This window comes from Ostrea edulis, chromosome 1, assembly GCF_947568905.1.
Source record: "Ostrea edulis chromosome 1, xbOstEdul1.1, whole genome shotgun sequence".
Classification (NCBI taxonomy): Eukaryota; Metazoa; Mollusca; class Bivalvia; order Ostreida; family Ostreidae; genus Ostrea; species Ostrea edulis.
This window is the reverse complement of record NC_079164.1, coordinates 16,025,222-16,040,221: the sequence shown is the minus strand read 5'-3', so window position 1 is coordinate 16,040,221 and position 15,000 is coordinate 16,025,222. Positions and strand designations below refer to the sequence as shown.

The 15,000-nt window shown below is 37.2% G+C and overlaps 1 protein-coding gene and 1 long non-coding RNA gene across 2 annotated transcripts in view; one reads left to right on the top strand and one right to left on the bottom strand.

Moving 5' to 3' along the window:
* The window catches only part of LOC125661883 (macrophage mannose receptor 1-like), a 26,635-nt gene extending 12,508 nt beyond the window's left edge, over positions 1 to 14,127 (top strand). The window contains exons 5-7 of the mRNA XM_056152902.1: positions 9,679 to 9,957; positions 12,681 to 12,860; positions 13,036 to 14,127. Of these exons, the coding sequence (XP_056008877.1) occupies positions 9,679 to 9,957; positions 12,681 to 12,860; positions 13,036 to 13,343 (767 nt within the window). The 3' untranslated portion in view covers positions 13,344 to 14,127. The remainder of the gene's footprint in view (positions 1 to 9,678; positions 9,958 to 12,680; positions 12,861 to 13,035) is intronic.
* On the bottom strand, positions 1,385 to 4,582 carry LOC130051250 (uncharacterized). The gene is made up of 2 exons (XR_008799683.1): positions 4,502 to 4,582; positions 1,385 to 3,271 (listed from the first exon to the last, which is right to left on the bottom strand). It is a non-coding gene; the product is annotated as an uncharacterized LOC130051250 (long non-coding RNA).
* Positions 14,128 to 15,000: the final 873 nt, after the last annotated feature.

Below are 15,000 nucleotides of genomic sequence, written 5' to 3'. Positions count from 1 at the left end.
TCCAGAATACAATGTAGATTGACCTTTGAGCTTTTGACCTGAAAAACCATAACCAACCCACATATCAAATATCATCACGATCAAGTGATTGGTTCTTAAGATATTGAGCGGACAGTATGTGGTCTACCGACCAACCGACAGGATATAGGGCTCACGGCGGGTGTGACCGGTCGACAGGGGATGCTTACTCCTCCTAGGCACCTGATCCCACCTCTGGTGTGTCCAGGGGTCCGTGTTTGCCCAACTATCTATTTTGTATTGCTTGTAGGAGTTATGAGATTGATCACTGTTCGTTATCTTCACCTTTCACAGACAGATCTTCCGACCGACAGGTGCAAACCAATATGTCCCTCTTCTTTGAAAGGGGGGATAAAATTGAAATTCACACCATATGAAAGGTGAAGATAACGAACAGTGATCAATCTCATAACTCCTCTAAGCAATGCAAAATAGATAGTTGGGCAAACACGGACCCCTGGACACACCAGACGTGGGATCAGGTGCCTATGAGGAGTAAGCATCCCCAGTCGACCGGTCACACCCGCGGAGAGCCCTATCTCCTGACCAGGTAGACGGAGCCATCCGCAGCCAAAACCAGTGCGCCAAGAACGCCTAGAACTTGCGAAACGCCACCCCAACCGAGACCGCCGTAATCCCCGCACCATCAACTTGTTTGTCAGTAACGTGCCTCGATTTAAAAACTGACTATACGCAGAACAAGCTCTTGCGTATCGAATCAGTTGAGAGAAATAAACACCATATGCAGGTGATAATGGAACATTATTATACTTTCATGTAAAATACTCGAATCTGATTGGTCGAGAAGCATTTGAAAAAACATATTGTTACCCTCTGAGAACAGAAAACACGTGCTCCAGGGTGATAATATCTAGCAACGGGTAACAGTACTTGACAACGGGTGATATTATGAAAAATTATCCCATGCGTCAAATTCATGCGCGTACGGTTCGCCATAGATTGTTAGACGATGTCGTTTGAGCGTTTGTAATAAACACGAATACCCGCATAGATATACGAAATATCGCATGACCGTGATTGATCAAATGTCAGCAGACGTACGTTTTTCTGCTTTGTTTATATAACATTCAGTATAATAAAACAAATATTGCATGTAGTTGAGGGTAACATTGAAAATTTTCACCCCTCGAGAAACCATTGTCAACCGAGGCGTAGCCTCGGTTGACAATGGTTTTCTCGGGGTGAAAATTTTCAATGTTACCCTCAACTAAATGCAATATTTATATATTGCTACATAAATATGGGAAGTTGACGATGGAGAAGCTGAAATCATCCCGTTTGTCGTACAATTGAGGTGTTAGTTTGCCGTTAATGTCTACTTTCAATAAAATATCTAAGTATGAAGGAGAAGTGGACGACTCTGTGGTGTCTTTTATTTCGAGCTCACATGGATATATCGAATCGACATATGAATGAAAGTTATCATTGTTAATAGACGAAACGTCGTCAATATATCTAAATGTCGAATTGAAGACCACAGCAAGAGATTTCTTCTTCTCACGTATAAGTTTTTGAAAAAATTCTGCTTCATATGAACATAGAAACAGGTCAGCTAACAAAGGAGCACAATTCGTGCCCATGGAAATTCAAACAGACTGTTGGAAGACCTGATCACCGAAGACCACGATGAGGAACTCTAGCATATTTTTTATTTCAACTTCAGGGTACTTGTGCGTGGAATCAGAGTGGTGTAGAGGCTGTCATGGTGTGGAACTCTCTTGTATTCAACACTACCGGTTTTGATGAGATTCTAAGGTCAGCAATGCAGATTTTACGAATGAATAGGTTGATGCCTTTCCTGTCAAGCAGTTAATAACACTAATACGAAGGGGATATGTGGAAAAAAGGTTTGCTTGTTAGGGTGGGTTTTTCTCTCGAAATTCCTGACTCATCCAAGTCATCTGAAAAGAAAGGACTGTGTAAACTGTGGATCCATCATTTGCTTAATGACAAGTTGAGGTTCGAGACATCTGTATGAAGAAACGTTTACTGTTTGCATGGTCTGCGACTCGACTGAAGATTTCTTTTCTTAGTTTCTTCTTGCAAAAGAATGGGCTCAAATCTATACGGCTCCAAAGTTAACTGTTCGTCACTTGTCATGTTTACAGTGCTGCTGATGAAGTAAACCGGAACCTCTTGTGTGACGTCATATATTAAACTTCAATGATCGCTCTCTTAGTGGCGGGTAATTTAAAATATATGATAGGTTAATATTGATTTAATCGTTAAGCAAGGATTTTGTTGTTAAAGACTGTCATTTACGATATAAGCAAGTAATACTTTTTCATAAAAGCAACAATGTGGTTAGGGTTGCCTTTCCCTTTGAATAATGAATTCAATACATTTCTGGTTTCGTTTTTTTTTTTAAGTAAATGATGGAGACTGTAGTTGTTTTAATCAATTACCACATGAATTCTTATTGTTTCCCTATACTTTGGAGTATTCCGTGAATGAATACATAAAAGTAAATATTTACATTTTCAATGTGACATAGTTATTTGGCGATCGGAAATTTGTTGACTGAAAACAAAAAAACTATGTGAATGTTCTCTACTTCTACCACACTTAGAACTACCATTTTAGTGTAGATTTGTTCCTAAGAAAATCCCAAGTGTTGATATAAGTTATGTGACAATTCGTTATTGATAAAAGTGACTTATTCGTGTGAATTTCCCATGTGTTGACTTTCGTCGTCATTTTTCCGGGTAATAGGTCGTGCCAAAGTCACGTGATTCGCCACCGTGAAAGTAGAATGTAAATATATTTCATTTTTGACCAAAATTTGTCATAGAATTCATCATAGCTGTTTCACAAAACTGTCATATCTTAAGATCATTTTAAGATTGCTATAAATCTTAAGACATCCAGATACTGGACTTAAGTCTATACTGAACTATGTTGTGCTTAGAGATAGGTAGCTTATCCGGAGGGAACGTGGTTTCAGGGACAGAAACAATCTATTAGACTATATGGAGGATGTGGACATTATTGATAAGCTCCGTATACCGCGACATGTGATCTTTATGATGAACTCAATATTCGTTTAGAATATCCCACAGCTAACTTTTTTCCTACTTTCGCTGTTTAGGCATATCCACTTTTTCGTCTTTTCTTCCTCCGACCGGACATAGTCTGTTGAATTTACAGCATTTACTCTAGAAGTGACATCTCCCCAAGTTTCCTTCCTAGCATTGGAACTGTAGTTTTGTTTTGAAAACTGATATTTCAGCAGCTGAAAAATTTGGACATCGTTTCATAAACATCTTAAATCTTTTGACACCGATTTTTTTCTGAACGCATGCACATGGACTTCATGTGGTCACAAGTAAACGCATTCGAATACCATTCATTTATTGTTTGTAGACACAAAAACAGTGTTAGGTAAATCTATTTCTTCACGTTTTTATCTTTTTTTTGGTAGTTTTCGTACTATTTCATTTTATTAAGTTATTTGCTTTTTCACATAGGAAAGCTTTAGCGCCCAGTATACACTGTACATGATTTAATAGTTGAACACGCGTACGCGGGTGTGTGTTTTTTTTCATTAATGCAACGTTCGTTATCAATTCGCTGAAATATTAACTGTGTCTTTGGTTTTTCATACCCACCCACCTACTCGTCTACGCCTTTTTGTATTTAGTGTATTATTTTGTGGAATAAAACAAGTGCGGCGTTGCTAACTTGTAACAAACGCATCAATTTAATCGTCTTTTTTCTTTATATTTCAAATCAATTAAGCAAATATTTTATTTTCGGAAGAGATAAATGAAGGAGAAAATGAAATATATATATATATATATATATATATATATATATATATATATATATATATATCAGACTTTTGAGGTAGTGTTTCTATAAAATATCATTTAATGTATTCATTTTTGCATCAGAAACCGAGTGTAACTTTTGAAATACAGAAATAAAGTGTAAGGTCACATGGTCTAGAAAAGAAGTACAATGTATTATTTTTTATAAATACATTATTGATTGATTGATTGATAAATACATTAAATAATTACAAATGCCTAAAATCGTAATATTTCAATTTCCTACTTATATTTCAACATTTGTGTATACAGCATACACATGTGCTTTAATCTTTCATATACATGTAATAATCAAATTCACCCTTGCAGTTTAAAGGTGATAAAAAAACACACGGTATTTTACAATGTAACGACTATCAACAACGTCCTGAAGTTAAAAAATTTTGTGAAACGGTATTGTCGATCGTATCTTATGATTGTCATAAGTCAGACCTTAAGGTCTTACGACAGATCTTAAGATAGTTTTGTGAAACCCTGCCCAGATGTAAAATTTCCAAATGATCTTTCAAATCCGTATTCGTTCTAAAGGATTTCTGAACTTAAACTAAAGTCACTTTTCAATATAAAATTATATACTAGTATTTATATTTATATTAAAAGAATGGGGGTAAAAGACGTAAAGCAGTACATACAAAAACTTCATTTGGAATGGAACACCTGCATAATGATCTATCGTGCGAGTTACACCTCCGCTGATAAAAGTCTAGTATATTACATAATCTTAAAGTACGTCTTCAAATTCAGTCTTGTCAGACATGGACCAACTATGTATTTATTGTGTCTTCTTTCTGTTTTATTTTGGTAAGCAAACATTGTATTGATTCTGTATTGCAAATCCCAGGTAGATTCAACCAATCTAATTGAATGTTCAGGTATATACGTTTCTATTACATAAATAAATTTAGTCTTAATTCCGAAAACTTGACATCCTGTCACAAATCATTAAGTAAAGAAATATCATTAGAACATTTCTTTTAAAAATTCTTTAAAAAGATATGAGTTTTATTATTTTCTCTATCGATGTATATCGTTGTTAATGTGAAAGAGGTATTTTCCATTAAAGAAATTACTGTAACCTTTATGACATAATATTCACAACTCCAGTGGTTTTGCTTTTGATATCTTTTGCTTTTGCACTGATGGCCATTTTCTCATGAATGCGATGCAGTTGTGAGCAGTGCGCATTTGAATCTTGATAAATATACTCACTAGTGTGTCCAACGGCTGAAATTCCCACAGAAATCAAAGTAGGATCAGAGAAATATATAACATATGTCTCTGGTAAAATGTTAATATAAAAAAAAATTCTATGGACGTTATAACGATCCAGTTTGCCAATACAACCTATCAATGGGTCAAATGCTGTTTGACGTGTTTCAAACCGATTGTTAGGCCGTTCTTGTAACATTGATTTTGACTACGGATAACTCCGTTTACCTGATCAAGATATAGGGCTCACAGCGGTTGTGACCGGTCGACGGGGGATGCTTACTCCTCCTAGGCACCTGATCCCACCTCTGGTATATCCAGGGGTCCGTGTTTGCCCAACTATCTATTTTGTATTGCTTATAGGAGTTATGAGATTGATCACTTTTCGTTATCTTCACCTTTCATCAATTATTGCTCTCTTCAATTCAGTTGATGAGAGCATCAATTCAATTGATGAGAGCATTACTTGATTTGATGCGCGCATTAATTCAACTGATGAGAGCAATAATTTATTTTATTCGCGCATTAACTCAATTATTGTTCTCATCAATTCAATTGACGCGCGCATCGACGTGGTGGAATCATTGCTCGCAAAACTGCATTGGAACTCGGTGTATATGATTTGATGATATCTTTCATTCAGTTGAAGATATATTCTTATTATTTCCAATGCTTTTATTTAAGTAATTAATATGCGCACCAATTCGATTAACAAGAGCAATAATTTGATTAAAGAGATCATTAATTGAATTGTGGAGGTGTTGAATTGAAGTTATCTCTAATTATATAAATGTTCTCTCTAAAAGAATTATTGTACGCATCAATTGAATTAATCATATCATTCGCAATAATTAAATTATTGCGCGCATCAATTCAGTTGATGCGCGCTACAATTCATTTCAAGAAAGCAATAATTCAATTATTTCGCGCATTGATTGAATTGATGCGCGCATTAATTGAATTATTGCTCTCTATAACTGATTGTAGCGCGCATGAATTCAATTGTTGATATCATCAATTCATTTGAAGAGAGCAACAACTCATCAATTTAGCAGAATAATCAATGCTTCAGCTGTATCAATAATACAATTAATGCGAGCAATAATTCAGAATTAAGATATCAATAATCATTCCAAGACATGTTTTATTGAATGGTTGCGCGCATCAAATGAATTGATAATATCTTCAAATGATTAAAGATATCTTTAACTATTTGAGTTTATGTTAATTTGGCGCCCCGTAGCTATGGGGTTTTACTTTCGACCACGTACATTACAATCGAGACATCATTTGATGTTATGATAGATTTTTGTAATCGTGACAGATTGAAGGGCAAATTGGCCTCGAACGTAATTTGATTAAATGCAATGATACTCTGGTTAAATGCTGGAATACTACGATTCAGCGAGGAGACACTCTTAATTATTAATGTTAGAGTCTGATTAAATGTTGGGATAAACTGGTGAACTGCGGACGCAATAAGATTATATGAAAAAGTGAAGATCGCGAAAAGTGATCAATCTCATAATGTCATAATATGTATAACCTGATGTAATCAGATTAACTGCCGAGACAATCGGATTACAGGCTGATAAAATCAGATTAGATGCAGTGACATTTTGATTATGCGAAACTGTGACAAACCTGATTAAGTTCTGGGGTATACTCTGTTTAAGGACAGGTGACTGAATGGAGAGGCACTCTTATTGATTACTGAGGTATCCTCTGACTGAATGCAGAGGCACTCTTATTGATTACTGAGATATCTTCTGACTGAATGGAGAGGCACTCTTATTGATTACTGAGATATTCTCTGACTGAATGCAGAGGTACTCTTATTGATTACTGAGATATCCTCTGACTGAATGCAGAGGCACTCTTATTGATTACTGAGATATCTTCTGACTGAATGGAGAGGCACTCTTATTGATTACTGAGATATTCTCTGACTGAATGCAGAGGCACTCTTATTGATTACTGAGATATCCTCTGACTGAATGCAGAGGCACTCTTATTGATTACTGAGATATCTTTTGACTGAATGGAGAGGCACTCTTATTGATTACTGAGATATCTTCTGACTGAATGCAGAGGTACTCTTATTGATTACTGAGATATCATCTGACTGAATGCAGAGGCACTCTTATTGATTACTGAGATATCTTCTGACTGAATGCAGAGGTACTCTTATTGATTACTGAGATATCTTCTGACTGAATGCAGAGGCACTCTTATTGATTACTGAGATATCTTCTGACTGAATGGAGAGGCACTCTTATTGATTACTGAGATATTCTCTGACTGAATGCAGAGGCACTCTTATTGATTACTGAGATATTCTCTGACTGAATGCAGAGGCACTCTTATTGATTACTGAGATATTCTCTGACTGAATGCAGAGGCACTCTTATTGATTACTGAGATATCCTCTGACTGAATGCAGAGGCACTCTTATTGATTACTGAGATATCTTCTGACTGAATGGAGAGGCACTCTTATTGATTACTGAGATATCTTCTGACTGAATGCAGAGGTACTCTTATTGATTACTGAGATATCTTCTGACTGAATGGAGAGGCACTCTTATTGATTACTGAGATATCTTCTGACTGAATGGAGAGGCACTCTTATTGATTACTGAGATATTCTCTGACTGAATGCAGAGGTACTCTTATTGATTACTGAGATATCCTCTGACTGAATGCAGAGACACTCTTATTGATTACTGAGATATCTTCTGACTGAATGGAGAGGCACTCTTATTGATTACTGAGATATCTTCTGACTGAATGGAGGGGCACTCTTATTGATTACTGAGATATCTTCTGACTGAATGGAGAGGCACTCTTATTGATTACTGAGATATCTTCTGACTGAATGCAGAGGTACTCTTATTGATTACTGAGATATCTTCTGACTGAATGGAGAGGCACTCTTATTGATTACTGAGATATCTTCTGACTGAATGCAGAGGCACTCTTATTGATTACTGAGATATCTTCTGACTGAATGCAGAGGTACTCTTATTGATTACTGAGATATTCTCTGACTGAATGCAGAGGCACTCTTATTGATTACTGAGATATCTTCTGATTAAATGATGTGTGTGTTCGATTGGAATGATGAACGAGTAACAAGCTGCTTCATTTTCACGTACAATATTACATCCCTAATTATCAAATCCGTGGGTAGTTTGATTAAACGCTGGGGCAATATGATACTGCGGGGGTATCGGGTAATTAAATGGTGGTTGTATTTTGGCTGTACATACCGATATAGCGTGCTTAATTACAGAAGGTCTGATTAATAACTGAGGATCTGCTTAAATGCTGAACACTGATCTTGAAAATGTTAAGCACCCTGATTTTGTGATGGAGAGTAAATTGATTAACCATGCTGAGATACTCTGATTGAAGTAATTAGCCATGCTGAGATACTCTGGCTAAATTGATTGATCATACTGAGATACTATGGTTAAACTGATTAATCATGCTGAGACACTCTGACTAAACTGATTAATCATACTGAGACACTCTGACTAAACTGATTAATCATACTGAGACACTCTGACTAAACTGATTAATCATGCTGAGACACTCTGACTAAACTGATTAATCATACTGAGATATGACTAAACTGACTAACCATGCTGAGATATGACTAAACTGACCAACCATGCTGAGATACTCTTACTAAACTGATTAACCATGTTGAGTTACTCTGACTAAACTGATTAACCATGTTGAGTTACTCTGACTAACCTGATTAACTATGCTGAGATACTCTGACTAAACTGATTAACCATGTTGAGATACTCTGACTAACCTGATTAACCATGCGGAGATACTCTGAGTAAACTGATTAACCATGCTGAGATATGACTAAACTGACTAACCATGCTGAGATATTACTAAACTGATTAACCATGTTGAGATACGCTGACTAAACTGATTAACCATGTTGAGTTACTCTGACTAACCTGATTAACCATGCTGAGATACTCAAACAAAACAGTAACCATGCTGAGATATTCTGACAGTTTAGATAGCAGTTAAAAGATTATCATTAAGTGCTGACATGCTATGATTTTATCATGGGATATTATTGTTGCTAAAATTATTTTGATGCCTCAAATTTGTTGCATTGTTTATATCAGTTTTGCGTGTTATAAGTGCCGTAATTCTATTTAGTCCTCAAGGCATTCCATGATGTACCTATTCAGAAATCTCAGGGCCGTAAATTAACCTTCAATTTGGAGGAGGCAGGAAATACAGACGCTGAGCACATTTTGTGCACACTGAACACGTTTCGTGCAAAATCCTTGATTCTAGGGCCTTCTAATATGTTACTTGACTAACTCATTCTAAAAGAAAGATTTGGAATGCTTTTTAAGGGAGGTATCATGTTCTTAGTTATTGGAAACAACATAAATTCTAATGAACTTTAAATTTATTTTTTTTTTTGGCTCAAAAGTTGGAGGAGGCAGCTGCCTCCTCCGCCTCCATGTAATTTACGGCCCTGAATCTCGTCAATTTTACAAAAATTATATTGTCCACTAATTGATTAGATACTCGGTGATATATGTGTACGTTTTTATTAGTTTACAGTGCCCCTGTCATCGACCACTGCTCACCACATCTGGGTAAATCTAACGTGTATACATACGGGGATCTCTGTCTCAAGGTGCACTATGGGAACTACGATTGGGACGATGCTCGACATTCGTGTCACATCGAGGGCGGTGACCTAGTTCAGATCCGAGACGCTAGTATGCAGCATTTTCTGCACAGCATCCTATCAGGTCAAAAGTCAGAAGAGGACGGATTCTGGATTGGGGCCACAGACAGGGAATCAGAGTCACACTGGAAATGGGTGGCAGGTGAGAGTAAAAAAAACACACATGTATATAAACAGGGGCGGATCCAGGTATTGCGGTTACGGGGGCGCCACTTTATGAGGCAGGGGGTCTGGTGGCCGCCTTGAGGTCCCCAGTGGGTCCAAGGCGAAGCCCTGGTGGAGGCCTAAGTGGCGAAGTCCCCGGAATCTCCTGGATTTTACAGATTTTATAGGGCTTGAAATATGTCTCCTATTTAGTCAGAAAAAAAATTAAGTTCTCCCAATAAAGTAATTCAAGAAATCAAAATATTTTGTCATTTATTTCTCCGGAAGTGGAAGAAATTATCGCTTCTTTTATTGTTTAGTACATTTTTTTTAAACAAGACACCACGATTTACCTTAAAGTTGAAAATTTTAGGGGGGGGGGGGGCTGTACACCCCCCCCCCTTAAATCCACCACTGATAAATGTATTACTCTGCTCACCAAACTTGGTACAAATCAACCCTTGATAAAAAGAAATTCAGATGCATCCCAAAGATCCCAAAGATCGTCACTCCTTCAAATGGGAAGGAAAGATAGATTGCATACCCTTTTTTCCATAGTACATTCCATATTAATCTTAAATCATAAATTTAATCCAAGGGTGACGTGGAAACAATCGGATTAAAACCAGATCTTCGATCCGCTCCTCTAATATCCATGTCACTCAGAAGATCGATCTTCTACGCGACATGGCAAATAGAGGAGCAGATCGAAGATCTGGTTTAATCAGATTGACGTGGGAAAATATTTGTTTCAACATGTATATCGCACACATAGTAATAAGATCTTATTACATCCAAAATGACCGACAGTCAATTGAACCAATTATAAATCAATAGACATATCACGATAATTAATCAACAGAAACCCGATGCTTCAAGAGGGTAAATGAGACAAAATTATCTTGGGACTAACGGCGATATCAACTTCTTGTATGTATGTTTATTCAGAAAAACAATATATGATTCACAAAATACAAATCTTGAGAAGCGAGTTACCAACACAATCTCGTCTGATACCGGTAGTTCATCTAAAGGAACTTTATTTTGGTGTAGTACTACTTAAATCAAATGATTGGACAACTATACTCAGGTCAGGCCATGAAGACCAACATTCTAATTTATCAAGTGCTCATCACCTGTTTTGGGGGACCCATCTACCGTAAGAAGTGTGCATAACGCTATCACGCATATCCATACCAACCTTAGGAATCGCCATATACTGCGTAAATTAATTACTATCCAGATACAAGATCAGTCTCTACAACTCTACCTACAATTTTCTCCAAGTCTCACTGTCTAGAGCAAGGTACAATATCACCAGACTGGAAAAAGGCTTATTATATGTAACACCAATTTTAAGAATTATGTAGCTAATAAGTAACCTATGTCCTTAGCACACCATCTCTAGCAACATCGTGCGACATTCTGACCAACATCCTGAAAGATGCGCATGCCCGACACTGCTTCACGGATATCTGTGAGATCTCTCCAGTGTCTTGCTATAACTGCCGTCAACAAAGAACAAACACATGAAAAAATGACAAACATTGATCATTCTCATAAATCCTATAAAAATAAAAAACAAAGAATAGGACAAGCGCGGACTCCTTGACACATCAGAGGTGGGATCAGCAGTCTAGGAGGAGTAAGAACCCCCTGTTGACCGCTCACACCCGCCGTGAGCTCTATATCTTGTTTAGGTAAAAGGACGAATTCGTAGTCAAATTAAATATGTAATGAATGGCCTAATTGGTATGATTTCTCACAGGGCCTAGGCAAGTTACCGGTGCCTAGTAACTTGCCTAGATGGTCGAGCGGTCTAGCGTGCTGGTTACATGCTGCTAGGAGAGTTGGTTCCGCAGGTCGAGAGATCAACCCTGGGTAGGGGGCGGAAGTGGGTATCCAAATAAAGTGAAATTTTCTGTGCTTTATATCAAATATTTCCTCACTTAGGGCAGGTATGTTCATTTAAGAGTTCATTGTAATTTCCGTGCTTTATATATATATATATATATATATATATATATATATATATATATTCCACAGTTATCAAATCAACATGCAGGAATAGAGGCCCAATTACCATAGCAACAATATAAAGGATCACAACAGAAATTCAGTTACCATATGCATAGCAACAAACAGTGTCCAAAATTATATGAACATCAGGGATAGGGGTCCAAAGTTACCATGTTACCATAGTAACATACAAATTAGAACAGGAAGACAGCAACAGACAAACACACACACACACACACACACACACACACACACACACACACACACACACACACACATATATATATATATATATATATATATATATATATATATAAGGCATTTTCATGAATTACAGATTCGAGTTGAACTGATCTTTATTGATTTCTGAAAGTACATTGTAACTTTCTGTGATTGAACAATAGGTGTCATGCAGTAATTCATAGGATTTTTTTTATGAAATGTATTCCTTCCCGAGATGATGATATTAATAACAACTCAAAACTAGCTAGAATTTCAAATATGAATATTCTGTGGAAAGGTCACAGGTTGGTTCAAAGTTTCGCGGAATATATTGGGGAAATCTTATTTATAAATATCAAGAATTTCAGAATTTTTGGTACATAGTACAATAACCTTGTCGCTACAAGTTGTAGATTTATGACCATGCAGCGTGTATGGTGCGGATCCATCTTTCTGGAAGTACGAATTGTATTTTCACAGGTGATCCTAAGATGACGTACAGTAACTGGAAATCCGGACAAGGACCATCTCAGTCCGGGTTTTTCCTGTCTAGTGGATCATTTGAGGACTGTGCTCTGATGAGAGTAGATGACGGCTTCAGATGGCATGACTATGACTGCAGCAATATATTGTATCACTATTCTTTTATCTGTCAATACGGTAAGTTTTCTGGAAAAATGGTCCCGATTTGATTATGAAAATGTAAATCTGATGACAAAATTTATGCATAAATAAACATGTTCTATTCGGCATGAATGCTATCAAATTTTTTCTACTGTTCGAAATTCACAAAAGCTGACAGTTTTCTGAAACTATTACGTATAATTCCGGGTAGCAATATCTCAGACTACCCACGCGGGGGGACCGAATATTGGAATTCCTGGATCCACCACCGTGTTCACACCGTATACCTTTCCTGATACCAGTCCACCCGCAACAAACGCCCCTGTTCCCACCACGCCCCCTGAAACCGACGCCCCTATACCAACCACGCCTCCTGAAACTGACGCCCCTCTTCCCACTACACCACCAAAGATGGTTCCGTCAAGTAAGTTTCTCATTCTGTGTAAAATGAAGAGTCTTAGAGTTGAAAAGGGTGTCCCTCTTTTGCTGGGGCATCAACGAAAAATGCAAATTGGGTGAGGGAGAGTAATTTCGGACTGGAATCTAAGTGACGACCTCCCATATCAGTGATTAAGATAACAGAAGTGTAGGGATTATAACGCTTTAAAACAATAATAATATTCAGAGACCATTCAGCACTTCTTATACTTTTGATCAATTTATTGATGAGGGATTGGAATGTATTATACGCCTTCCAAGAACAAGAACCCCATGAGCCAAAACGCCCACCCGAGTCAGGTGGGACGAACCACGTGAGCCAAAACGCCCACCCGAGTCAGGTGGGACGGACCACGTGAGCCAAAACGCCCACCCGAGTCAGGTGGTCCCACTGTTAACGTGGTCATTATTGGACAACTACATGTATATATGTACACAGGTTGTCATCTGGCTCAATACAATAGTTAACGTATTATCATATTATCTTCTATCGTTCCAACAACAGCTTGTCACACTGCTTGGTTGATCATGCAGATTTCTCTCGCTGATTCACTATATTGTTTCAATAAAAATGAGTTTAGATGACCACGCTATGCCATTTTTTCATTGTGATTGGTCAGCGGGAACAAAGGTAAATCCTGTTTCACTGAAATCTATGAGAAACCTCGCCCAAACATTTACACGAATCAAGAGAAGTGACACGCTGTTAATGGACCGACATTAACTTAGCCTTACCTGTACATTAATTGTATTTATATTTCCATACTTTCATTTTCAGCCACTACAGAGGTGGGGGTGGTTGTAATTGGAAAGTAATGACCCGGAGTGGACTTCTGGTGTTGTCAATAAATACCCGAACTTTTCAGTCTCCTTATTTACTATCATGTAATCCGGACTTTTCAGTCTCCTTACTTACTATCATGTATTTCATACAGTCGTGTGAATGGTAGTATATCTAACAAATTCCTCCACCTGAACGAAGACATCCTCCATGAGAGCATTACTGAGAGAGCAAAATGACTTCCCGTCAGAGTACAAGCTGAACGCCACATTTTGTAGATGAATATTTATCAACAGGCAGTCCAGCACTTGTTGACAAAAAATTAGAGCTAATTTTAGAGATAACATTCAGAAATTTCAGTGCTAAAATTAGGAATTTTAAACAAAATTGGGTAGTTAAGACTTACAAAAGGCCCATGGGCCTTAACGATCACCTGAGTTTCATAGCCTATACAACGAGTCTCAGATTTGCGTTTAAATCTCAATATGGAGTCCTTTGTGCACATGTTTATGATCTTTCAAAATATGCACACAATTCCAATTCATTTACAGAAGAAGGAAAAATGGAGCTTGAAACATATAAATCACTTTAACATCCCCTCACCACCACCACCACCCCATCCCTCTGACCCCTGAATTTCATTATTTAGGAAGAGGATATTACGGACATTATAACCATGCATTTAATTTATCTCCCATGACTATGAAAGTAGATAAGAGCAAGCTCACACCCACACTCCAACATTGCTTGACGATGCCTCACACAATGAATGGTAATGCTGTAATCCATTACTAATGGACAATCAGAAGAAATTCCTAATAAAAATATCATTCATACATGTACCTGGATACACATAATTTATCAAAAATTTATGATAATAGAATTCTTAAAGAGATTTCATTAAATTCCTTTCGGTGTTTAATTGTTGCATGTAAACAAGCCAGAAATCACAATATA